General features: G+C 43.8%; 1 protein-coding gene across 3 annotated transcripts in view; it reads right to left on the reverse strand.

The window, feature by feature from the left end:
• Nucleotides 1-15957, reverse strand: part of LOC106566383 (alpha-enolase) — a 29251-nt gene extending 13294 nt beyond the window's left edge. Inside the window, exons 1-5 of one of the 3 annotated variants that reach the window (XM_014134351.2) lie at nt 15692-15957; nt 12603-12697; nt 2180-2275; nt 1472-1530; nt 882-951 (exon numbers count right to left, since the gene is read on the reverse strand). In XM_014134351.2, coding sequence (XP_013989826.1) covers nt 882-951; nt 1472-1530; nt 2180-2275; nt 12603-12687 — 310 coding nt within the window. In that variant the 5' untranslated portion in view covers nt 12688-12697; nt 15692-15957. Of the gene's footprint in view, nt 1-881; nt 952-1471; nt 1531-1994; nt 2054-2179; nt 2276-12602; nt 12698-13059; nt 13080-15691 lie in introns of those variants that run through there. The other 2 variants (XM_014134352.2, XM_014134353.2) reach the window with 2 other exon arrangements.
• Between the last annotated feature and the right edge of the window lie 9212 nt (nt 15958-25169).

A 25169-nucleotide genomic window follows, 5' to 3' on the forward strand; every position in this document is an offset into this window, starting at 1 on the left:
AACCTATCAGTCCCTAACCCTAACCTATCAGTCCCTAACCTATCAGTCCCTAACCCTAACCTATCAGTCCCTAACCCTAACCCATCAGTCCCTAACCTATCAGTCCCTAACCCATCAGTCCCTAACCCTAACCCATCAGTCCCTAACCCTAACCCATCAGTCCCTAACCTATCAGTCCCTAACCCATCAGTCCCTAACCCTAACCTATCACTCCCTAACCCTAACCTATCAGTCCCTAACCCTAACCTATCAGTCCCTAACCCTAACCTATCAGTACCTAACCCATCAGTCCCTAACCCATCAGTCCCTAACCCTAACCCATCAGTCCCTAACCTATCAGTCCCTAACCCTAACCTATCAGTCCCTAACCCTAACCTATCAGTACCTAACCCTAACCTATCAGTCTCTAACCTATCAGTCCCTAACCTATCAGTCCCTAACCCTAACCTATCAGTCCCTAACCCTAACCCATCAGTCCCTAACCTATCAGTCCCTAACCCATCAGTCCCTAACCCATTAGTCCCTAACCCTAACCTATCAGTCCCTAACCCTAACTTTTTGCTGTGCCTGCTGAATATTCACAACTAATAAATAAAACCAAGAGAAGCAGCTAACATTTAGCAATTTAGTCTAAATGAAATGTGAAGCCTCCACGTAGTGCTCATAAAGACTTTGAGACTGCTCTAATCAGCCTTTATCAATTGTTTGTTTAAAGTTGGCCCGGGCTGTCAACATCAGTTTAAAAACATGCAGGTTCGTTAGACATCCATCACCCTACTATCACTTGTTATCTATGCCTCATAATAAAGGCTCATACATGTTTATAACAAGTTATAAAGCTTTATACCTGCGGGCTCTAAGTAAAATGTTTCCCAACTTACACTTGTTCTCTGTGCCATCCATGTCCAGCATCAGCTGGTCAACCTTCTCCTGCTCCAGGACACTGACATCCTGAACAACAGTACAGACAGACACAGAACAACACACCGGTCATTAGAGATAGGGACTGACAACAAACAGACAAAAAGGTTAGTTCAAAGTTCAAAACAGGTTAGCTCAAAACACCAGGCTTGAAGGACATTTAATGGTTCACTAGTACACTACTACACACAGCATCTTGAGGTGCTACTTTGGCAGGTTAGGTGAAAGATCTTTGGAGCTCTGCAGTGACCGTCACTGTGCTCAAGGACAGTAATCACTTTGACAGTGATCAAAGTGCAGTGCTGTATTTCTACAACAACTCAGAGATAAATGTAACAGACAAAAAATGCAAAGATACTATTAATACATACTATATAGAGATAACTTACCACTTTGACTCAATTGTCTTCAGTCAGGATCGTGCTTAGCAATCTACTACATGACAAACATACTGCCGTGACTCTTCCATCTCATACTGTAAACTCTATGCAACTCTGATTTGACACTAGCACGACATTGTCAATGTTAGTCAGACAGTAAATGTTCCTACCTGCCGAACAAGTGCAGGTGCAATAGTTTTATTGATATGATCAACAGCTTTTGAGACACCTGCAGAGGGACAAGCAGAGCGTCACGACCCAGGGAGAAGTAGACCGTGCAACAGCAGCAGCAGTAGGCATTACCAGACGATCACAGAGCAAGAGCCTTAGCTCTCGCTAAGACTGGCTGTTTGGGTGGCAGCAATTAGGCTGGTTAAACAAACGTCAAGTGGAATTATCTACTATTGGGATCATGTGGGTAAATCACAGAAATAGAATGACAAAATGCCCGCCAGTTGAATCCACCCATCTTGGAACGCTGACTTGAATAGGGATGTCCGTTATTGTCACCATATTGCCATCTGGGTAATACTGGTTTAGCAGATCTGTGATCGTCTGTGAATGCCTGCGACAGAGGTTAGTTAGTGGTCCAAATCAAAGCAAACACACTCAAAAAGTCATGCTTTCATCAACCAGTTCATTTCAGTGTTATCTCTGTCTTACTCCTGTTGCTCCTCCACGCTGTGTATTTACCTGGTTACACAGAGCTGGGGCCAAGAACTCATTAATATATTTAACAGACCTTTTCACCCCTGACAGAGGAGGAAAGATTGATGAAGTGTCAGAAAGCAAGGATGAAGATGAAAGAAAAATGTAACGGAATTTTTTTTAAAAGAGGGGGCTTTGTACTATAAGGACATTGGGATATCAAAGCAAACCTTTGCCCAGGTAGCGTGTCTTGTCGTTGTCACGGAGCTCCAGAGCTTCATAGATACCAGTAGAGGCACCGCTGGGGACGGCAGCCCTGAACAGACCTGGAGAACACAGAGGATTTTAATGACTACTGTGTTTTAAATTGATTTCCTGACTCACTGCAAGAGGCTGGCTGTTGCATACTAGTTAAAGAAATCAAAATGTTTCACTGCAGCCCAGAACTGACCTTAATACATCAATATTAGATCAATGATTATGGATATCCAGAGTTTTTTCTGCATAGAAAAGGATTGGGCGGGCCTCCTAAGTGTTTTTATTTTTACCTTTATTTAACTAGGCAAGTCAGTTAAGAACAAATTCTTATTTTCATCGACGGCCTACCAGGGAACAGTGGGTTCACTGCCTTGTTCAGGGGCAGAAGGACAGATTTGTACCTTGTCAACTCGGGGATTTGAGTTACTAGTTCAACGCTCTAACCACTAGGCTACCTGCCGCCCCTAGTGTTCTTTCGGGCCGACTAAGTCCAAACAGTAAAAATAAGTGTTAAATAAAACCAGATATAAAGTATGTAGATAAGATAATGGAGCTATATATTTTTTCAATAAGATGATCTTTGAGAACTAAAATGACCAAAATAAAAATTAGACAGTCAGTGAGAATCAATTTTTTTGTAAATGATGCGTTCAGGAGTATTTTTGTCATGCCATGGGGCCCTCATTGATTTTGTTACAATGTTGGAGTCACTCAGACAGCATATGAACACAGCATAAGCCATGGCAAAATGTTTAGCTATAAAACTGCAAATATTTTATTATTATTATTATTATAATTACGTTTTTATATATATTTTTATCTTCAACTCTACACTGTTGGAAACGGACCCGCAAGTACGCATTTTATTGTTAGTCTACCTGTTGTTTACGAAGCATGTGAGATTTTCTAGAATTCCCGGCAGTTAGCTTTAACACAGTGACATTTTGTCTCGCTGGCCAAGAAGAGGGCTTCTAAAACCTCTGATATCCACAAATATCCTGAAAATCATATTTTGTGATTTTTCAGTATACAGTGCATTCGGAAAATATTCAGACCCCTTGACTTTTTCCACATTTTGTTACATTACAGCCTTATTCTAAAATTAATTCAATCGTTTTTTTCCCCTTGTTTTCCCACACAATACCCCATAATGACAAAGCAAAAACAGATTTTTGACATTTTTACAAATGTATTAAAATTTTTAAAAAGAAATACATTTACATAAGTATTCTGACCCTTTACTCTGTACTTTGTTGAAGCACCTTTGGCAGCGATTACAGCCTTGAGTCTTGTTGGGTATGACGCTACAAGTTTGGCACACCTGTATTTGGGGAGTTTCTCCCATTCTTCTCTGCAGATCCTTTCAAGATCTGTCAGGTTGAATGGGCAGCGTCGCTGCGCAGCTATTTTCAGTTCTCTCCAGAGATGTTCGACCGGGTTCAAGTCCAGGCTCTGGCTGGGCCACTCAAGGTCATTTAGAGACTTGTCCAGAAACCACTCCTGCGTTGTCTTGGCTGCGTGCTGAGGGTCGTTGTCCTGTTGGAAGGCGAACCTTCGCCCCAGTCTGAGGTCCTGAGCGCTCTGGAGCTGATTTTCATCAAGGATCTCTCTGTACTTTTCTCCGTTCATCTTTCCCTCGATCCTGACTAGTCTCCCAGTCCCTGCCTCTATAAAACATTCCCACAACATGATGCTGCCACCACCATGCTTCACTGTAGGGATGGTGTCAGGTTTCCTCCAAACATGACGCTTGGCATTCAGGCCAAAGAGTTCAATCTTGGTTTCATCAGACCATGGTCTGAGTCCTTTAGGTGCCTTTTGGCAAACTCCATGTGGGCTCACATGTGCCTTTTACTTAGGAGTGGCTTCCGTCTGGCCACTCTACCATAAAGGCCTGATTGTTGGAGTGCAGCAGAGATGGTTGTCCTTCTGGAAGGTTCTCCCATCTCCACAGAGGAACTCTGGAGGTCTGTCAGAGTGACCATCAGGTTTTTGGTCACCTCCCTGACCAAGGCCCTTCTCCCCTGATTACTCAGTTTGGCCGGGTGGCCAGCTCTAGGAAGAATCTTGGTGGTTCCAAACTTCTTCCATTTAGGAATGGTGGAGGCCACTGCGTTCTTGGGGACCTTCAATGCTGCATAAATGTTTTGGTACCCTTCCCCAGATCTGTGCCTCGACACAATCCTGTCTTGGAGGTCTACGGACAATTCCTTCGACCTCATGGCCTGGTTTTTGCTCTGACATGCGCTTTCAACTGTGGAACCTTATATAGACAGGTGTGTGCCTTTCCAAATCATGTCCAATCAATTGAATTTACCACAGGTGGACTCCAATCAAGTTGTAGAAACATCTCAAAGGATGATCAATGGAAACAAGATGCACCTGATCTCAATTTCGAGTCTCAAAGCGAAGGGTCTGAATACTAATATTATTATAGTATTTCATAATTTTTTCAAATAAATGTGCAAACATTTCTAAAAACCTGTTTTTGCTTTGTCATTATGGGGTATTGTGATGTCATTATGGGGTATTGTGATGTCATTATGGGGTATTGTGTGTAGATTGATGAGGAACACAAAATGTTTTAATACATTTTAGAATAAGGCTGTACTGTAACAATATGGAAAAAGTCAAGGGGTCTAAATACTTTTTCAGAATAAACTCTACTGCAGTAGTTTGAAGGTTGTTTGTTATTCATAGTAAAAAGCAACAGGAAATCAAAATTATCCAATGAGCAGCAAGTATCCCTTTGGTCCTATTTTAATCACATTTTGTTCCCAGAGGAGGAGAGAGAGGGTTGCACATGCTAAGCAGGTCAATGTGATTTAACAGAGTTGGGCAGAGAAGAAAAGCTCTCTACTGAGCATGTGCAATGTAGCAGCCTCCACACACACACACACACACACACACACACACACACACACACACACACACACACACACACACACACACACACACACACACACACACACACACACACACACACACACACACACACACACACACACACACACACACACACACACACACACACACACACACACACACACACACACACAGTGCAGCAGCTTCCAGGATGTGACTGCTGGCTCAGACACACACCAAGGTCAGACATTTTGGATTCAAGAAAGATACAGGATGTGCGAATTTGATTCTAACTGCTCATTGGGCTAAAAAAATAAAAAAATAAATGCTGATCAAACCAATGACAGGGGTCCTGAGATCAGGAGGGATTTAAAGCTTAACCACAGAGACACACAGAGAGATTTAGGCCATGAGTTCAGGCTTATCAAATCATCTGCATCAGGAAATCAGCTATGGGATGCTTGATATAATTTAGCAGTCAAGCCCAATAAACCTATTCAGATTAATTTAGTTTTAGTGATTTCACTTGTTTTCAAATCAACTACAATCAAAGCATGCAACATATTGCATTTTGGACACGTCTACAGTATGTCTGAATTCAGTAAGGTTAACATATGCCTAGATTCAGTTCGAATTGTATTATTTTATTTTATTTATTTAACCTTTATTTAACTCGAGAAGTCAGTTAAGAACAAATTCTTATTTACAATGACGGCCTACCCCGACCAAACCCGGACGACGCTGGGACAATTGTGCGCCGCCCTATGGTACTCCCAAATCACGGCTGGTTGTGATACAGCCTGGAATGGAACCAGGGTCTCCTTAGACCGCTGAGATACAGCCTGGAATGGAACCAGAGTCTCAGACCGCTGAGATACAGCCTGGAATGGAACCAGGGTCTCCTTAGACCGCTGAGATACAGCCTGGAATGGAACCAGGGTCTCCTTAGACCGCTGAGATACAGCCTGGAATGGAACCAGAGTCTCCTTAGACTGCTGAGATACAGCCTGGAATGGAACCAGGGTCTCCTTAGACTGCTGTGATACAGCCTGGAATGGAACCAGGGTCTCCTTAGACCGCTGCGATACAGCCTGGAATGGAACCAGGGTCTCCTTAGACTGCTGAGATACAGCCTGGAATGGAACCAGAGTCTCCTTAGACTGCTGAGATACAGCCTGGAATGGAACCAGGGTCTCCTTAGACCGCTGAGATACAGCCTGGAATGGAACCAGGGTCTCCTTAGACCGCTGAGATACAGCCTGGAATGGAACCAGAGTCTCCTTAGACCGCTGAGATACAGCCTGGAATGGAACCAGAGTCTCCTTAGACCGCTGAGATACAGCCTGGAATGGAACCAGGGTCTCCTTAGACCGCTGAGATACAGCCTGGAATGGAACCAGAGTCTCCTTAGACCGCTGAGATACAGCCTGGAATGGAACCAGAGTCTCCTTAGACCGCTGAGATACAGCCTGGAATGGAACCAGAGTCTCCTTAGACCGCTGAGATACAGCCTGGAATGGAACCAGAGTCTCCTTAGACCGCTGAGATACAGCCTGGAATGGAACCAGAGTCTCCTTAGACCGCTGAGATACAGCCTGGAATGGAACCAGAGTCTCCTTAGACCGCTGAGATACAGCCTGGAATGGAACCAGTCTCCTTAGACCGCTGAGATACAGCCTGGAATGGAACCAGAGTCTCCTTAGACCGCTGCACCACTCGGAAGCCCTCTGTCCAGATACTAATATGTTCTTTTTTGTGGTTGGAAACCCCCATCGGAGGACGTGACAGTCACTCTCAAAGAAAAATACATTTGCGTGCTCAGCTCAAATGTTTGTTGTAACAAAAAGTCTTTAGGTTCCCGGGTTCAAAAAGGCATATATACTTGAAGAAAGGAAAAACCGGCACTCACTGAAATAAATGTCAAAAAAATTAACGTTTTGAATGTGTTTCTTTTAGCAGCAGAGGCCAGAACAAACGAACGCGTTTCGGTGGCAGCCATCCGTCTGTTCTGACCTCTGCTGCTAAAAAATAAATAGGTGAAAACTGAAAGACTATTTCCAGTGAGTACAGTCACTCTCATCCCAGAGGATTAGTACTGGATCTGAAAATAGAAACAGAAGGACGATGCAGCCCGTCTAGTAACGTCTGTAATTCAAAACCCTTTGTGTTATATAGCAGAGACACATTACATCTCGGGGGCCTTGTCTCTGCATGCTCCAATAATCCAACCCTATTTATACAGCAGCAGACAACACAAAGTGTATCCCAAATTGCCCTCTATTCTCTTTATAGTGACATTCTTTTGAACAGATCTCTATGGGAATCACTTTGGGCCCTGGTCAAAAATTGCGCAGTATAAAGGGAATACGGCGTCATTTGGGACGCATCCCTCCCCTCCTAAACTAGAAACCATGAAGCTGCTAACTTAAGAGCACCTAGCAACCTTCCCACAAACTGTCAAAAGAGAGTAAGACAAATGGAAAACTCTTTCCCTTTTTTGGGTGGATTTCAAGCCCATTTGCAAGCCCATGTTAAATCCAACATGTCTTCTCTCACTCCCCCCCCCACCCCTTTTCCTCTTCCTCGGTGGACTAATTCAGATAGCTTCATTAACATTCTGGACATTCATTCATTAAGTTGAAATAACTGCTTTGTTTTAGCCCACGGAGCAGAACTCCACTCTTTACAAGGGCAGCGGAAACCCCGATTCCATTCTGGACATTCATAGTTAGTTGGCTGAATATATTGTTAGGTTGGTTGAGATAAAAAAAATACATCTTGAAAGTTAAGGTATTGATTTCCAATGAATTGTAATCCCCATTACAAATTACAGGTCTGTCATGTTCTGTGCCTGTATGATCAACAACACTTTAAATATGACTTAAATTCACATGAGGAAGAGTATTAGAAGACTTCAGTGATTACCCCCAGAAAAACAATAAAAAGGACTAATTCCTGGTTAACAAGATGGAGTAGAATTAAGCAATAAGGCACGAGGGTGTGTGGTATATGGCCAATATATCATGGTTAAGGGCTGTTCTTACCACGAGGGGGTGTGGTATATGGCCAATATATCACAGTTAAGGGCTGTTCTTACCACGAGGGGGTGTGGTATATGGCCAATATATCACAGTTAAGGGCTGTTCTTACCACGAGGGGGTGTGGTATATGGCCAATATACCACAGTTAAGGGCTGTTCTTACCACAAACCCCTGAGTTGCCTTATTGCTATTATAAACTGGTTACAAACGTAATTAGAGCAGTAAAAATAAACGTTTTGCAATCCCCTTGAAATACGGTCTGATATACCACAGCTGTCAGCCAATCAGCATTCAGGGCTGGAACCACCCAGTTTATAATAAGTTTTAACCTGGCCTCTTTTAGGCCTCTAGGTATTACAGAGTCCAACCTGTGAACTCTGTACTGTAAGTATCCACGTCTCCATCTCAAATAGTACCCTATTCACTATATAGCGCACTACTTCTGACCAGGGCTCATAGGGGTGCACTGAAAGTAGTAGGCAAATGTAGTGCGCTATATAGGGAATAGGGTGCCATTTGGGATCCAGAAGTGTCGGATTGGAGATGGAGGGTTATAACCTGATAGGCTACTATTAAATGGAGATGGAGGGTTATAACCTGCTGATAGGCTACTATTAAATGGAGATGGAGGGTTATAACCTGATAGGCTACTATTAAATGGAGATGGAGGGATAGAACCTGCTGATAGGCTACTATTAAATGGAGATGGAGGGTTATAACCTGCTGATAGGCTACTAATAAATGGAGATGGAGAGATAGAACCTGCTGATAGGCTACTATTAAATGGAGATGGAGGGTTATAACCTGCTGATAGGCTACTAATAAATGGAGATGGAGGGATAGAACCTGCTGATAGGCTACTATTAAATGGAGATGGAGGGTTATAACCTGCTGATAGGCTACTATTAAATGGAGATGGAGGGTTATAACCTGATAGGCTACTATTAAATGGAGATGGAGGGATAGAACCTGCTGATAGGCTACTATTAAATAGAGATGGAGGGTTATAACCTGCTGATAGGCTACTATTAAATGGAGATGGAGGGTTATAACCTGATAGGCTACTATTAAATAGAGATGGAGGGATAGAAACTGCTGATAGGCTACTATTAAATGGAGATGGAGGGTTATAACCTGATAGGCTACTATTAAATAGCTACAATAAAATGTCTCTTGCAATAAAATAAATAATAAAAGACTTGACATTCAAGTATTAAATTCAGCTTTTTGCCTTCGCCTGTTTTTCATTTATCTCTGGGTATGACAATAAATATTTTGCTGTGTGTTCAACCTAGTTTAATGATTAACTCTAACAGATTTATTTAAACATTTATCTTTAGTAAACGTGCACTATGTCTATTCCATTGTCGATGTGCAAACGGAAACATAGTAGCATTGATTTCATCAACATCTCTGAAAGTGAACAACAAAGTAACCACAGTTGACTACATTGTATCTGCAACCGATTGCTACATTTAGTATTCAGTCCACCCTAGTACTGTCTGGAAGCCAGCAAATGGTTGTTGGCCACACTGCATACCAGTGAATGGCTAGCTAGCAAAATCATTCAAACTGCATGCAGACACATAAAAATGGTATCCACGAGTTAATCTCACTGGGTAATTACCAATCTCTCACTATCCCTATAAAAGCACGTCTCAGCAGAAATGTATTTTTAAAATGTTTGTCATAATTTTTGGGGGACACGGCAGCAACACCTTAGCAGCGGCAGGGTGCCCGTGCTAAATGAAAAAAGGGGAAACACTGATCCTACTGTATTTGTGTCTATATGACCATTACAAACGGGGGCTATTTATACTCCCCCAACTCTATCTGATCTGCTAGCTCTCTCTAGTCGACTGTAGGATAGGCTACCCTTACCCTGGAGCTAACTCACTCTGTCAGTAGGAGAGGGACTAGCCTGTAGCTAACTCACTCTGTCAGTAGGAGAGGGACTAGCCTGTAGCTAACTCACTCTGTCAGTAGGAGAGGGACTAGCCTGTAGCTAACTCACTCTGTCAGTAGGAGAGGGACTAGCCTGGAGCTAACTCACTCTGTCAGTCGGACAGGGACTAGCCTGGAGCTAACTCAATCTGCCAGTCGGAGAGGGACTAGCCTGGAGCTAACTCACTCTGTCAGTCGGATAGGGACTAGCCTGGAGCTAACTCACTCTGTCAGTCGGAGAGGGACTAGCCTGGAGCTAACTCACTCTGTCAATAGGAGAGGGACTAGCCTGGAGCTAACTCACTCTGTCAGTCGGAGAGGGACTAGCCTGGAGCTAACTCACTCTGTCAGTCGGAGAGGGACTAGCCTGGAGCTAACTCACTCTGTCAGTAGGAGAGGGACTAGCCTGGAGCTAACTCACTCTGTCAGTCGGAGAGGGATTAGCCTGGAGCTAACTCATTCTGTCAGTTGGAGAGGGACTAGCCTGGAGCTAACTCACTCTGCCAGTCGGAGAGGGACTAGCCTGGAGCTAACTCATTCTGTCAGTAGGAGAGGGACTAGCCTGGAGCTAACTCACTCTGTCAGTAGGAGAGGGACTAGCCTGGAGCTAACTCACTCTGTCAGTAGGAGAGGGACTAGCCTGGAGCTAACTCACTCTGTCAGTCGGAGAGGGACTAGCCTGTAGCTAACTCACTCTGTCAGTCGGAGAGGGACTAGCCTGTAGCTAACTCACTCTGTCAGTAGGAGAGGGACTAGCCTGGAGCTAACTCACTCTGTCAGTCGGAGAGGGACTAGCCTGTAGTTAACTCACTCTGTCAGTCGGAGAGGGACTAGCCTGTAGCTAACTCACTCTGTCAGTCGGAGAGGGACTAGCCTGCAGCTAACTCATTCTGTCAGTCGGAGAGGGACTAGCCTGGAGCTAACTCACTCTGTCAGTCGGAGAGGGATTAGCCTGTAGCTAACTCACTCTGTCAGTCGGAGAGGGACTAGCCTGGAGCTAACTCACTCTGTCAGTCGGATAGGGACTAGCCTGGAGCTAACTCACTCTGTCAGTCGGATAGGGACTAGCCTGTAGCTAACTCACTCTGTCAGTCGGAGAGGGACTAGCCTGGAGCTAACTCACTCTGTCAGTCGGAGAGGGACTAGCCTGTAGCTAACTCACTCTGTCAGTCGGAGAGGGACTAGCCTGGAGCTAACTCACTCTGTCAGTAGGAGAGGGACTAGCCTGGAGCTAACTCACTCTGTCAGTCGGATAGGGACTAGCCTGGAGCTAACTCACTCTGTCAGTAGGAGAGGGACTAGCCTGGAGCTAACTCACTCTGTCAGTGGGAGAGGGACTAGCCTGGAGCTAACTCATTGTCAGTTGGAGAGGGACTGTCACGCCTTCCTTGGAGGTCTGGATAATTTTCTATTGCAATGGTCTGCTGGGAGCCAATTTTGATTGGATGTTACATTTAAAGAACCCTTCCCCATACGCCCGTAGACAGGGTTGTGTGTTATGTGCATCACTGTTTTCCGTCCAGGTAGATGTTGTTGTTGCCTATGCTAGTTTCAAGACTGATGCCCCATGTCAATGATCCACAATCCATAGGTAAGGCTGTACAGTGAAATAAATATGTCCTCAATACAGTTCTAAAGTCTAATACAGCCACAGTGTGATTTCAACAGATTTTTGTCCAATTAACAAATTATTTTATTTTGTTGAATTTATATAACAACATTCCAACCTATTCCATTATGGCATGATTCCACTATTTGTATTAATTTGCATCACTTTCAATAAAGGAACTTTTATTTTGAAGGCGAACCGCAAATGACAAATATTGTGGCTAATCCTTACTGTGGCTAGCTTCACATAGATAGGTCCGACCATCATTAATCAAATACGAACTGTGTTATAAATTATCGGTATTTTAGATGAAGACACCTAGCTAGACAGTTAGCTACTAACTATAGCTACTGAAACAGATGATGTTGTTTTGATATGTTTTTGGGGAGAACATTGTTTGCATCCTTCAGCTAGCTAGCTTTGTTTCTGACCAGCACTGTCCAGTGCTTGGGGAAGAGTGTCTCCTCTCCGCTCATGCGGCATGTCCACGAGATAAAACTTGACCAGCATCAAAGCATGCCTATCGGTGAATCGCTGTGACATATGAGTGATAGTGTAATCAATGTGCAATAGCTAGCTACGTAAAACAAAGTAATAAACCTGTTAAATTATTATGTGGCATGCAGTCACATGCAGGTCCTGACTGGTCAACGAACTTATTTAATGGGGTTATTTGACGTGTGTATATTTTTTGGGACATCAAAAGACCCAAACGACGTTCCATAATTAGCAATGCTTTATTCTAAATCTGAAAACCGCAGACAGTTACTAAATATATCATAGACAACGTGCATGCATGCAATGTTGCTTAAACTATGAAGACTGTCTCCCTTAGAGAAAACTGTGGTAAGGACAACATGCACCCAAAGTCGAACCCTAACCCTACAGAGAACAAAGTGTACAGATAGCCCCTGCTCCGGTAGAATCTCTTCTTACCTTTCTTGGTGTACAGGTCGACCTCCACGGTGGGGTTTCCACGGGAGTCGAAAATCTCACGAGCGTGAATCTTCAGGATGGACATGGTTCTGGAACTACACAGGAGAGAAGAGAGGAGAGGAATGTAAGAAAGGAGGATGGGAGAGAGAGGTGGATGGGAGTTAAGAGGATGGGAGAGAGGAGAGAGAGGAGAATGGGGGAGAGGAGATAAAGGAGAATGGGGGAGAGGAGATAAAGGAGAATGGGGAGAGGTAAATGTTGAAGACATCTACACACTAGCCCTCAGTGAGGATCTAAGTCTGAAGTCATGACAGTGAGTCAGGACAGAAATTTGGCAACATTTGAAATGCTCAATGACAGAATCCAACAGTATAAAACAGAAACGTTTACATTATTAAAAAAACTAAAGCATAAAACACAAAAGCATAGAGTCAACATGAAAGTCCACGGACTGTACCTATGGTACCCACTGCTCTGGGGAAATGTGTTGACAGACCTGCGCAGATAATACTGTAGACAATGTCATGTGATGTGAGCACAACCTGTACACAGTTGCTGCGGTCTGTGTGGCCAAAGCATGGGTGTGTCCTTGTAAAATATGTATGGGAGGGTCTCCACGGGGCTGACGCGTCGATCTCTGCAGCATGACTTGGTCAAATGACCCCTGGGTTAAGATGCAGACTTTTTATTTTATTTTAATGTTATTTTTTTTACCTTTATTTTACTAGGCAAGTCAGTTAAGAACACATTCTTATTTTACAATGCTCTAACCACTAGGCTACGCTGCCGCCCCGAGACTTAGCCTGTCTCGCCTGACATGTTACTTCACCAACGTTTTCTGCTGAATCATTTTCTGCCAAATCAATTGCTGCATGCTGCATCCAAGTATTTTTTTCAATATGACAAAGCAAATTACTAACAGACTACTACACATGACATTGCCTAGGCTTTGCCAGGTACATGTACCACTTTACAGGGGAAATAGAGCACAACGTGTGCTTTTGGTTCAAAGCCATTTCAGAACATAGTATACCTTTACTGTGAAGTCTGTAATGTCCTGAACATTACCCTACTATGAAACAGCATTTACTGTGAAGTCTGTAATGTCCTGAACATTACCCTACGATGAAACAGCATTTACTGTGAAGTCTGTAATGTCCTGAACATTACCCTACGATGAAACAGCATTTACTGTGAAGTCTGTAATGTCCTGAACATTACCCTACGATGAAACAGCATTTACTGTGAAGTCTGTATTAGGCCTGTCCTTAACATTACCCTACGATGAAACAGCATTTACTGTGAAGTCTGTAATGTCCTGAACATTACCCTACGATGAAACAGCCCAGTTAACACCTCGCATTTCAAACGTGTTTGGAGAAGAGAGATTTTAAACCACATCAAGGCTCTATATTCAGTATTTTTGCAGATGCCCCGGGTGAAATGGACTGTGTTCCCCAATACATAACATCAGTGATGGATTTTAATTCACTGTTTATATTCGATTTTAGACCAGATTGAGGTCCGGGCCTGCCCTACCCTTGTCTGTACTAGACTGTTCTGCACACAGACTATGGATTTTCATTTCATCGGTTTTATCTGACTTTCCCTGATGAATGAACCCCCATGTTCCAGCCTTTAGCCACTAAAACCAGACAGACAGACACACACACCATCAGCCAACCCCTACTGGAACAATGGAAAAGGATCTGGTATTAAATGTCCATGGTGTGGAAACTTTCCACTGGGCTACAAAGCACAGAGAGGGAAGAAGGGCCAATGTCAGCCCACACAAACAGAAGCATAAATACACAGAGACAGGACTGTCTTCTCTATAGACCTCACAACACTGGTCAGGACTAATGTTTAGCCTACAGTTGGACAACAAAGTACCTAATGTCACCTGACATTTTAAAGAAACAGAACATAATAATGTGGTAGTAATGATAACACAGCTATAACACAGCTATAACACAGCTATAACACATTACTTATAACACGTAGCTAACATATGTAACGGCAATGTTTTTTTCTCCTCGTCTCAGTGTGCAGAGACGGAGAAAGACAGAGTTGAACCTGCTGATAGGCTACTATAAAATGGCTCCTATAAAATGGCTTCCTCACACTGAATTTAAACAATAAAAGACTTGACATTCAAGTATTTAATTCAGCTTCGTTCCTTCGCCAGTTTTTGATTTATCTCTGGGTATGTCAATAAGTATTTTGCTGTGTTTTCTCCCTAGTTTAATGATTTAACTTTAACAAATATAAATTAAACTATTTATTTAAACATTTATCTTTGCGTGTGCAATGGAAACATTGATTTCTTAGCATCTCTGAAAGGGAACAACAAAGTAACCACATCTGGCTACATTGTATCTGCAACAGACTGTCCACCATAGCAGTCAGAAGGGGGCTTCCTTAATCGATGTCCACGTCGTCGGAGCACTTGTTGGGGTTTAACTGCCATTCTCAAGGGCAGAACAGCAGGTATGTCCACCTTGCCGGCTCGGGGATTCGAACCGGCGACCTTTCGGTTACTGGCCTAAAGCACTAGGCTACCTTGCCGCCCCATGACAAGCAATGAATGAACGGTGAAATGCCTTTGCCTATGAAAAAAGGCACAGGAAGGTGTGGCAGTGTATTTCAGTAGTGATAAAACACTGTTATCTAGCTGTGTGGTTGTAATATGACGCCCTTTCCTTTCCCCCTCACTGCCGTTTCTAAATGGAGTGACATCTCGCCAGCTGACCGGACGGGTTAAAAATAGACAAGCTACCAGGCTGCAAGCCGTGGCCAGGCACCATCATGTCATTTATTTATTTTATTTTACCTTTATTTAAATAGGAAAGTCATTAATAGCTTGAAAATGAAAAGGCAAAAGACAAAAAAAAAAGTATAACACTTTATGAGACCAATTTGCATTTCTGATAATACGATAAAGGGGAAATAATGTAGGGCCTACAATGGCATCAGACAAATAATGCAAAAGTAGCGGATATTTTATACGATTTGAGACAATTATAGTAATTACAACAACAAAAAACGAATTTCGCAAAAGAATAGAAAATAGAACGTCTTCATCTTACCTTTATCTGACCTAACTGTGTGCAAGGGTAGTGCTCTCGCTCTCTCGCTCTCTCTCGGTCTGTCGGTCGGTCAGTAGACAGAGAAGGCGCTCGTCACAGTCCGCGATGCTGATAAATGGGCCGAATCAGGAAGAGAGTCGCCGCGGATTCTTCCTCACCCTTTGATTGGCTTGGATGGGAATCACGTGGCAGGAGGGTGAGAGGCGGACTGCACGTTCACAAGCCATATCAAGACTGACAATTAGATTAGAGAAAGGATGCGGAGTTTTCTATACCCCAACATCACCCCTCAAACGTAAAGGATAACATACCTAAAAAAAAAAAAACACAGATGCAGAAGAAATGTATAGGCTACAAGTTGTTGAATTGATCCAACACGAGTAGGGCAAGGAAAGGGCGATGTAACGATGCATAGTTGAATACGTGCAGAGATCCTATCAGATGCTGATCTCTGCAACGATCCAGGGTCCGTTAGATAAGACACAGCTTTTGTTGTTGTTGTCCCAACGTCAATTTGCAGCCTATGTTTCAGTGTCCTAGGCCTGGGTCCAAATGAAGGCGAGACACATCCAATCACTCACTGTGTGGGTTAGAGAGCCTATGCTGCTTGATAGGCTGTTATTTATTTTCTTCCTCCCAGAAGTATGTTAACGCAGTGATTTATTTATTAAGTAACAGTCTATACATCTAGTACCGCTTTCATTACAGGTCTAGGTCTACCATATAAAGCTATTGATTCTAAAGGAGTGGACTCCAATCCCATTAACTTGTCATAAGGATGCAATATTCTACTGTGGAAAATCTTCCTAATCCAAATGATTATGTTTATGACGTTCACGTATGACATTTTTGAAGAGGATTTCATGGCTGAATCATCATGCGTACTCACTATATCAAACCATCTCTGGCTACATTTCTCTCTGATTCCTGGAGGCCAATAGCAGCATAGTGTGTTTTCTCTTCTATGGTTCTCTTCCTGACTGGAGCTGTGATCATGCCCAGCCTACTGTCATGCAGCTGAGCTGTGATCATGCCCAGCCTACTGTCATGCTGATCATGCCCAGCCTACTGTCATGCAGCTGAGCTGTGATCATGCCCAGCCTACTGTCATGCAGCTGAGCTGTGATCATGCCCAGCCTACTTTCATGCAGCTGAGCTGTGATCATGCCCAGCCTACTGTCATGCAGCTGAGCTGTGATCATGCCCAGCCTACTGTCATGCAGCTGTGATGCTGATCATGCCCAGCCTACTGCAATGCAGCTGAGCTGTGATCATGCCCAGCCTAATGTCATGCAGCTGAGCTGTGATCATGCCCAGCCTACTGTCATGCAGCTGAGCTGTGATCATGCCCAGCCTACTGTCATGCAGCTGAGTTGTGATCATGTCCAGCCTACTGTCATGCAGATGTGATCATGCCCAGACTACTGTCATGCAGCTGAGCTGTGATCATGCCCAGCCTACTGTCATGCAGCTGTGATGCTGATCATGCCCAGCCTACTGTCATGCAGCTGAGCTGTGATCATGCCCAGCCTACTGTCATGCAGCTGAGCTGTGATCATGCCCAGCCTACTGTCATGCAGCTGAGCTGTGATCATGCCCAGCCTACTGTCATGCAGCTGTGATCATGCACAGCCTACTGTCATGCAGCTGTGATCATGCCCAGCCTACTGTCATGCAGCTGTGATGCTGATCATGCCCAGCCTACTGCCATGCAGCTGAGCTGTGATCATGCCCAGCCTACTGTCATGCAGCTGTGATCATGCCCAGCCTACTGCCATGCAGCTGAGCAGACCATAGAGAGACAGAAGGGGCCAGACCATGCTGAATAAAGGACCTACACACAGTGACAGTTCAGAGTCTGGACCTCCATTTTTTGAAGGGGAATTTCCTGTCTGAATCATGTATTGATTGCTGATGTGTGAAAGGCAGTAGAGGTATAGTGGTTCTCTTCCTCACTGAGGCTGAGCTGAGCTGTCTGTGATGTTGATCATGGATAGTCTACTGTCATGCAGCTGTGATGCAGCCTACTTCAGGCTCTATCTAAATGTATCTTTCTGTGATTCTTTGCATCCTCTCTCCTCGCCTCCTCTCTCCTCGCCACCTCTCTCCTCGCCGCCTCTCTCTTCGCCTCCTCTCTCCGCACCTCCTCTCTCCTCGCCTCCTCTCTCCTCGCATCCTCTCTCCTCCTCAACTGTATTTGAGGAGAGAAGGTCCAAGGTCCCTCTCCTCGCACCTTCTTTTCCAATGGGTTTCGAGAAGGAGGCAAGAAGTGAGGGTGCAAGAAATCGAGAGAGTGCTGTGTCGCAGCCTACTACTGTCATGCAGCTAGGCAGAACAGAGCTAGATGGCCATGCTACAGTATCACGACCATCCATCCTCCATGACTGTTTGCTGCAGTGACCTTGAGACCAACAGAAGCACAACTGCACCATCTGCTGTCAGCTCCCTGCTAGTGAAAATAGCAACGAGATATAAAGCTTTGGTGATGGGGAAGTGTTGTGTTGAACATAGATGCAGGATCTCAAGTAAAATTGCTCCACACTGTGGAAAGTTAGTAAAGAATGGCGTTCGTGCAAGAGCCGATGGGGTTATTGGGGGGGTGTACATGAAGGAAGTAATGGGATTCTTGAGGAGAGGCATTCAGGATGCAGGAATGTATCGAATTGTGGGCTGCAGTTGATTTACCATTGAGATAGTAGGCACCGTTGGTCCTGTCTTAGAGGCAAAAGACACATTTAAGATTCGTTCAGAAATATTTTTTAATAAAGTTTGTTTTCTATTCTACACTGCTCAAAAAAATAAAGGGAACACTTAAACAACACAATGTAACTCCAAGTCAATCACACTTCTGTGAAATCAAACTGTCCACTTAGGAAGCAACACTGATTGACAATACATTTCACATGCTGTTGTGCAAATGGAATTGACAACAGGTGGAAATTATAGGCAATTAACAAGACACCCCAATAAAGGAGTGGTTCGGCAGGTGGTGACCACAGACCACTTCTCAGTTCTTATGCTTCCTGGCTGATGTTTTGGTCACTTTTGAATGCTGGCGGTGCTTTCACTCTAGTGGTAGCATGAGGTTTGCTGTGTCTGTCAGCATAGTGTCCAGAGCATGGAGGCGTACCAGGAGACAGGCCAGTACATCAGGAGACATGGAGGAGGCCGTAGGAGGGCAACAACCCAGCAGCAGGACCGCTACCTCCGCCTTTGTGCAAGGAGGAGCAGGAGGAGCACTGCCAGAGCCCTGCAAAATGACCTGCAGCAGGCCACAAATGTGCATGTGTCTGCTCAAACGGTCAGAATCAGACTCCATGAGGGTAGTATGAGGGCCCGACGTCCACAGGTGGGGGTTGTGCTTACAGCCCAACACCGTGCAGGACATTTGTCATTTGCCAGAGAACACCAAGATTGGCAAATTCGCCACTGGCGCCCTGTGCTCTTCACAGATGAAGCAGGTTCACACTGAGCACATGTGACAGACGTGATAGAGTCTGGAGACGCCGTGGAGAATGTTCTGCTGCCTGCAACATCCTCCAGCATGACCGGTTTGGCGGTGGGTCAGTCATGGTGTGGGGTGGCATTTCTTTGGGGGGCCGCACAGCCCTCCATGTGCTCGCCAGAGGTAGCCTGACTGCCATTAGGTACCGAGATGAGATCCTCAGACCCCTTGTGAGACCATTTGCTGGTGCGGTTGGCCCTGGGTTCCTCCTAATGCAAGACAATGCTAGACCTCATGTGGCTGGAGTGTGTCAGCAGTTCCTGCAAGAGGAAGGCATTGATGCTATGGACTGGCCCGCCCGTTCCCCAGACCTGAATCCAATTGAGCACATCTGGGACATCATGTCTCGCTCCATCCACCAACGCCACGTTGCACCACAGACTGTCCAGGAGTTGGTGGATGCTTTAGTCCAGGTCTGGGAGGAGATCCCTCAGGAGACCATCCGCCACCTCATCAGGAGCATGCCCAGGCGTTGTAGGGAGGTCATACAGGCACGTGGAGGCCACACACACTACTGAGCCTAATTTTGACTTGTTTTAAAGACATTACATCAAAGTTGGATCAGCCTGTAGTGTGGTTTTCCACTTTAATTTTGAGTGTGACTCCAAATCCAGACCTCCATGGGTTGATAAATTGGATTTCCATTGATTATTTTTGTGTGATTTTGTTGTCAGCACATTCAACTATGTAAAGAAAAAAGTATTTAATAAGATTATTTCATTCATTCAGATCTAGGATGTGTTATTTTAGTGTTCCCTTTATTTTTTTGAGCAGTATATTATCCCCTGGGTTCTGGATGACTACAGTCAGGTCGGCCAAGCCTGGTTAGGAACTGTCCGTGGTCCTAACAACAACTCCAGGTAATAGGTAACACGTTGCATAATATAATGAGTAGACCTAATAATGAAAGAAAAGCATCGGCAATTTGGAGTTTTGTAAAGTTAGTGTGGGTGAGGTGGGAAAATGATTGCTGTCCATCAATAATGAGAAACCACCTGGTATTGACGACCTAGATGGAAATCTACTGAGGATGATAGCTGACTCTATAGCCACTCCTATCTGTCATATCTTTAATCTGAGTCTGGATTTTAAAAAAAATTGTCCTCATGCCTAAAGGGAAGCCAAAGTCATTCAATTACCCGATAATGGTAAAGCACCCTTTATTTGTTCTAACAGCAATCAGCTTGCTGCCGAATCTTAGCAAACTTTAGGAAAAAATTGTGTTTGACCAAATACAAATTAACAACAAACTTGCAACATGTTTATAGAGAAGGGCACTCAACATATACTGCACTTACACAAATGAGTGGTTGAAAGAAAATGCATAATAAGAAGATTGTGGGAGCTGTATTGTAAGATTTCAGTGCAGCCATTGACCTTTCCTTCATGTTTGTGACTGTGGTTCAACAGGTGTTCATTGTGGAGGCCACAGGCAGGAGGCTCCTCCTCATCGGGTTAGGAATCTGCTGTGTGTCCTGTGCTCTCCTCACTGGCCCTCACCTTCAATAGTAGGGAACTAGGTCTACTGTATATAGTAGGGCACTAGGTCTACTGTATATAGTAGGGCACTAGGTCTACTGTATATAGTGAATAGTAGGGCACTAGGTCTACTGTATATAGTAGGGCACTAGGTCTACTGTATATAGTGAATAGTAGGGCACTAGGTCTACTGTATATAGTAGGGCACTAGGTCTACTGTATATAGTAGGGCACTAGGTCTACTGTATATAGTGAATAGTAGGGCACTAGGTCTACTGTATATAGTAAATAGTAGGGCACTAGGTCTACTGTATATAGTAGGGCACTAGGTCTACTGTATATAGTGAATAGTAGTGCACTAGGTCTACTGTATATAGTAGGGTACTAGGTCTACTGTATATAGTAGGGCACTAGGTCTACTGTATATAGTAGGGCACTAGGTCTACTGTATATAGTGAATAGTAGGGCACTAGGTCTACTGTATATAGTAGGGCACTAGGTCTACTGTATATAGTAAATAGTAGGGCACCAGGTCTACTGTATATAGTAGGGCACTAGGTCTACTGTATATAGTAGTGCACTAGGTCTACTGTATATAGTGAATAGTAGGGCACTAGGTCTACTGTATAGAGTGAATAGTAGGGCACTAGGTCTACTGTATATAGTAGGGCACTAGGTCTACTGTATATAGTGAATAGTAGGGCACTAGGTCTACTGTATATAGTAGGGCACTAGGTCTACTGTATATAGTGAATAGTAGTGCACTAGTCACTATATAGTAATAGTAGGGCACTAGGTCTACTGTATATAGTAGGGCACTAGGTCTACTGTATATAGTAGTGCACTAGGTCTACTGTATATAGTGAATAGTAGGGCACTAGGTCTACTGTATATAGTGAATAGTAGGGCACTAGGTCTACTGTATATAGTAGAGCACTAGGTCTACTTTATATAGTGAATAGTAGGGCACTAGGTCTACTGTTTATAGAAGGGCACTAGGTCTACTGTATATAGTGAATAGTAGGGCACTAGGTCTACTGTATATAGTGAATAGTAGGGCACTAGGTCTACTGTTTATAGAAGGGCACTAGGTCTACTGTATATAGTAAATAGTAGGGCACTAGGTCTACTGTATATAGTGAATAGTAGGGCACTAGGTCTACTGTATATAGTGAATAGTAGGGCACTAGGTCTACTGTATATAGTGAATAGTAGGGCACTAGGTCTACTGTATATAGTGAATAGTAGGGCACTAGGTCTACTGTATATAGTAGGGCACTAGGTCTACTGTATATAGTAGTGCACTAGGTCTACTGTATATAGTGAATAGTAGGGCACTAGGTCTACTGTATATAGTGAATAGTAGGGCAGTAGGTCTACTGTATATAGTAGAGCAGTAGGTCTACTTTATATAGTGAATAGGAGGGCAGTAGGTCTACTGTTTATAGAAGGGCACTAGGTCTACTGTATATAGTAGAGCACTAGGTCTACTGTATATAGTGAATAGTAGGGCACTAGGTCTACTGTATATAGTAGGGCAGTAGGTCTACTGTATATAGTGAATAGGAGGGCAGTAGGTCTACTGTTTATAGAAGGGCACTAGGTCTACTGTATATAGTAGGGCACTAGGTCTACTGTATATAGTGAATAGTAGGGCACTAGGTCTACTGTATATAGTAGGGCAGTAGGTCTACTGTATATAGTGAATAGTAGGGCACTAGGTCTACTGTTTATAGAAGGGCACTAGGTCTACTGTATATAGTGAATAGTAGGGCACTAGGTCTACTGTATATAGTAGGGCACTAGGTATACTGTATATAGTGAATAGTAGGGCACTAGGTCTACTGTATATAGTGAATAGTAGGGCACTAGGTCTACTGTATATAGTAAATAGTAGGGCACTAGGTCTACTGTATATAGTGAATAGTAGGGCACTAGGTCTACTGTATATAGTAGGGCAGTAGGTCTACTGTATATAGTAAATAGTAGGGCACTAGGTCTACTGTATATAGTAGGGCACTAGGTCTACTGTATATAGTGAATAGTAGGGCAGTAGGTCTACTGTATATAGTAGAGCAGTAGGTCTACTTTATATAGTGAATAGTAGGGCAGTAGGTCTACTGTTTATAGAAGGGCACTAGGTCTACTGTATATAGTAGTGCACTAGGTCTACTGTATATAGTGAATAGTAGGGCACTAGGTCTACTGTATATAGTGTTAGGGCAGTAGGTCTACTGTATATAGTAGAGCAGTAGGTCTACTTATATAGTGAATAGGAGGGCAGTAGGTCTACTGTTTATAGAAGGGCACTAGGTCTACTGTATATAGTAGGGCACTAGGTCTACTGTATATAGTGAATAGTAGGGCACTAGGTCTACTGTATATAGTGAATAGTAGGGCACTAGGTCTACTGTATATAGTAAATAGTAGGGCACTAGGTCTACTGTTTATAGAAGAGTTGAATAGTAGGGCACTAGGTCTACTGTATATAGTGGTAGGGCAGTAGGTCTACTGTATATAGTGAATGTAGGGCACTAGGTCTACTGTATATAGTAAATAGTAGGGCACTAGGTCTACTGTATATAGTAGGGCACTAGGTCTACTGTATATAGTAGGGCACTAGGTCTACTGTATATAGTAAATAGTAGGGCACTAGGTCTACTGTATATAGTAGGGCACTAGGTCTACTGTATATAGTGAATAGTAGGGCAGTAGGTCTACTGTATATAGTAGAGCAGTAGGTCTACTTTATATAGTGAATAGTAGGGCACTAAGTCTACTGTTTATAGAAGGGCACTAGGTCTACTGTATATAGTGAATAGTAGGGCACTAGGTCTACTGTTTATAGTGAATAGTAGGGCACTAGGTCTACTGTATATAGTAGGGCAGTAGGTCTACTTTATATAGTGAATAGTAGGGCACTAGGTCTACTGTTTATAGAAGGGCACTAGGTCTACTGTATATAGTAGGGCACTAGGTCTACTGTATATAGTGAATAGTAGGGCACTAGGTCTACTGTTTATAGAAGGGCACTAGGTCTACTGTATATAGTAGGGCACTAGGTCTACTGTATATAGTGAATAGTAGGGCACTAGGTCTACTGTATATAGTAGGGCAGTAGGTCTACTGTATATAGTGAATAGTAGGGCACTAGGTCTACTGTTTATAGTAGGGCACTAGGTCTACTGTATATAGTAGGGCACTAGGTCTACTGTATATAGTGAATAGTAGGGCACTAGGTCTACTGTATATAGTAGGGCACTAGGTCTACTGTATATAGTGAATAGTAGGGCACTAGGTCTACTGTATATAGTAGGGCACTAGGTCTACTGTATATAGTGAATAGTAGGGCACTAGGTCTACTGTATATAGTAAATAGGGTATACTACAACAGCTGCAACTCCTGAGAGAGAGAGAGAGAGAGAGAGAATTTGTAATATATTTCAGTTTATTTTCTTTTTGATCCTACTTACTTCTGTTTGTTTCACTTGTTTTGGTAATGTAAACATATCTTTCCCATGCCAATGAAGCCCCTTTGAATGCAATTGTATTGAGAGAGAGAGCATCGTAAATACAGCTGGTTTATGATAACAACCCCAGTTGTTGTGTTGACATACAGGACAGTATGGAGTGGTCAAGTCGTAAACACAGCTGGTTTATGATAGCAACTCCAGTAGTTTTTTTCTTCTTCCATTTTTTTATTTATTGAACGAGGTAAGTCAGCTAAGAACAAATTCTTATTTACAATGACGGCCTACACCAGCTAAACCCGGACGACGCTGGACCAATTGTGCGCCGCCCTACGGGACTCCCAATCACGGCCGGTTGTGATACAGCCTGGATTCGAACCAGGCTGTGCCTTAGACTGCTGCGTCACTCGGGAGCTGTGTTGACGTACAGGACAGTATGGAGTGGAAGCTCTACGTCAGCGTCGCCTGTGCCATTGTCCATGGAAAAGGACAGGCCATCGGATCCAGTAAGTCAACCTCATCTGTGGTCAGACACTGCAATGGTTTGATAAAGGGTAGAGCTTCAGCTTTCAAGGTGCGGGACTCTAACCCGAAAGCTTATAAGAAATCCTGCTATGCCCTGCGACGAACCATCAAACAGGCAAAGCGTCAATACAGGGCTAGGATTAAATCGTACTACACCGGCTCCAACGCTCGTTGGATGTGGCAGGGCTAGCAAACTATTACAGACTACAAAGGGAAGCACAGCCGCGAGCTGCCCAGTGACACGAGTCTACCAGACGAGCTAAATCACTTCTATGCTCGCTTCAAGGCAAGCAACACTGAGACATGCATGAGAGCATCAGCTGTTCCGGACGACTGTGTGATCACGCTCTCCGTAGCTGATGTGAGTAAGACCATTTAAACAGGTCAACAAGGCTGCGGGGCCAGACGGATTAAAAGGACGTGTGCTCCGGGCATGTGCCGACCAACTGGCAGGTGTCTTCACTGACATTTTCAACATGTCATGATTGAGTCTGTAATA

The sequence above is a fragment of the Salmo salar genome, chromosome ssa13 (genome assembly GCF_905237065.1).
Source record: "Salmo salar chromosome ssa13, Ssal_v3.1, whole genome shotgun sequence".
Lineage (NCBI taxonomy): Eukaryota > Metazoa > Chordata > Actinopteri > Salmoniformes > Salmonidae > Salmo > Salmo salar.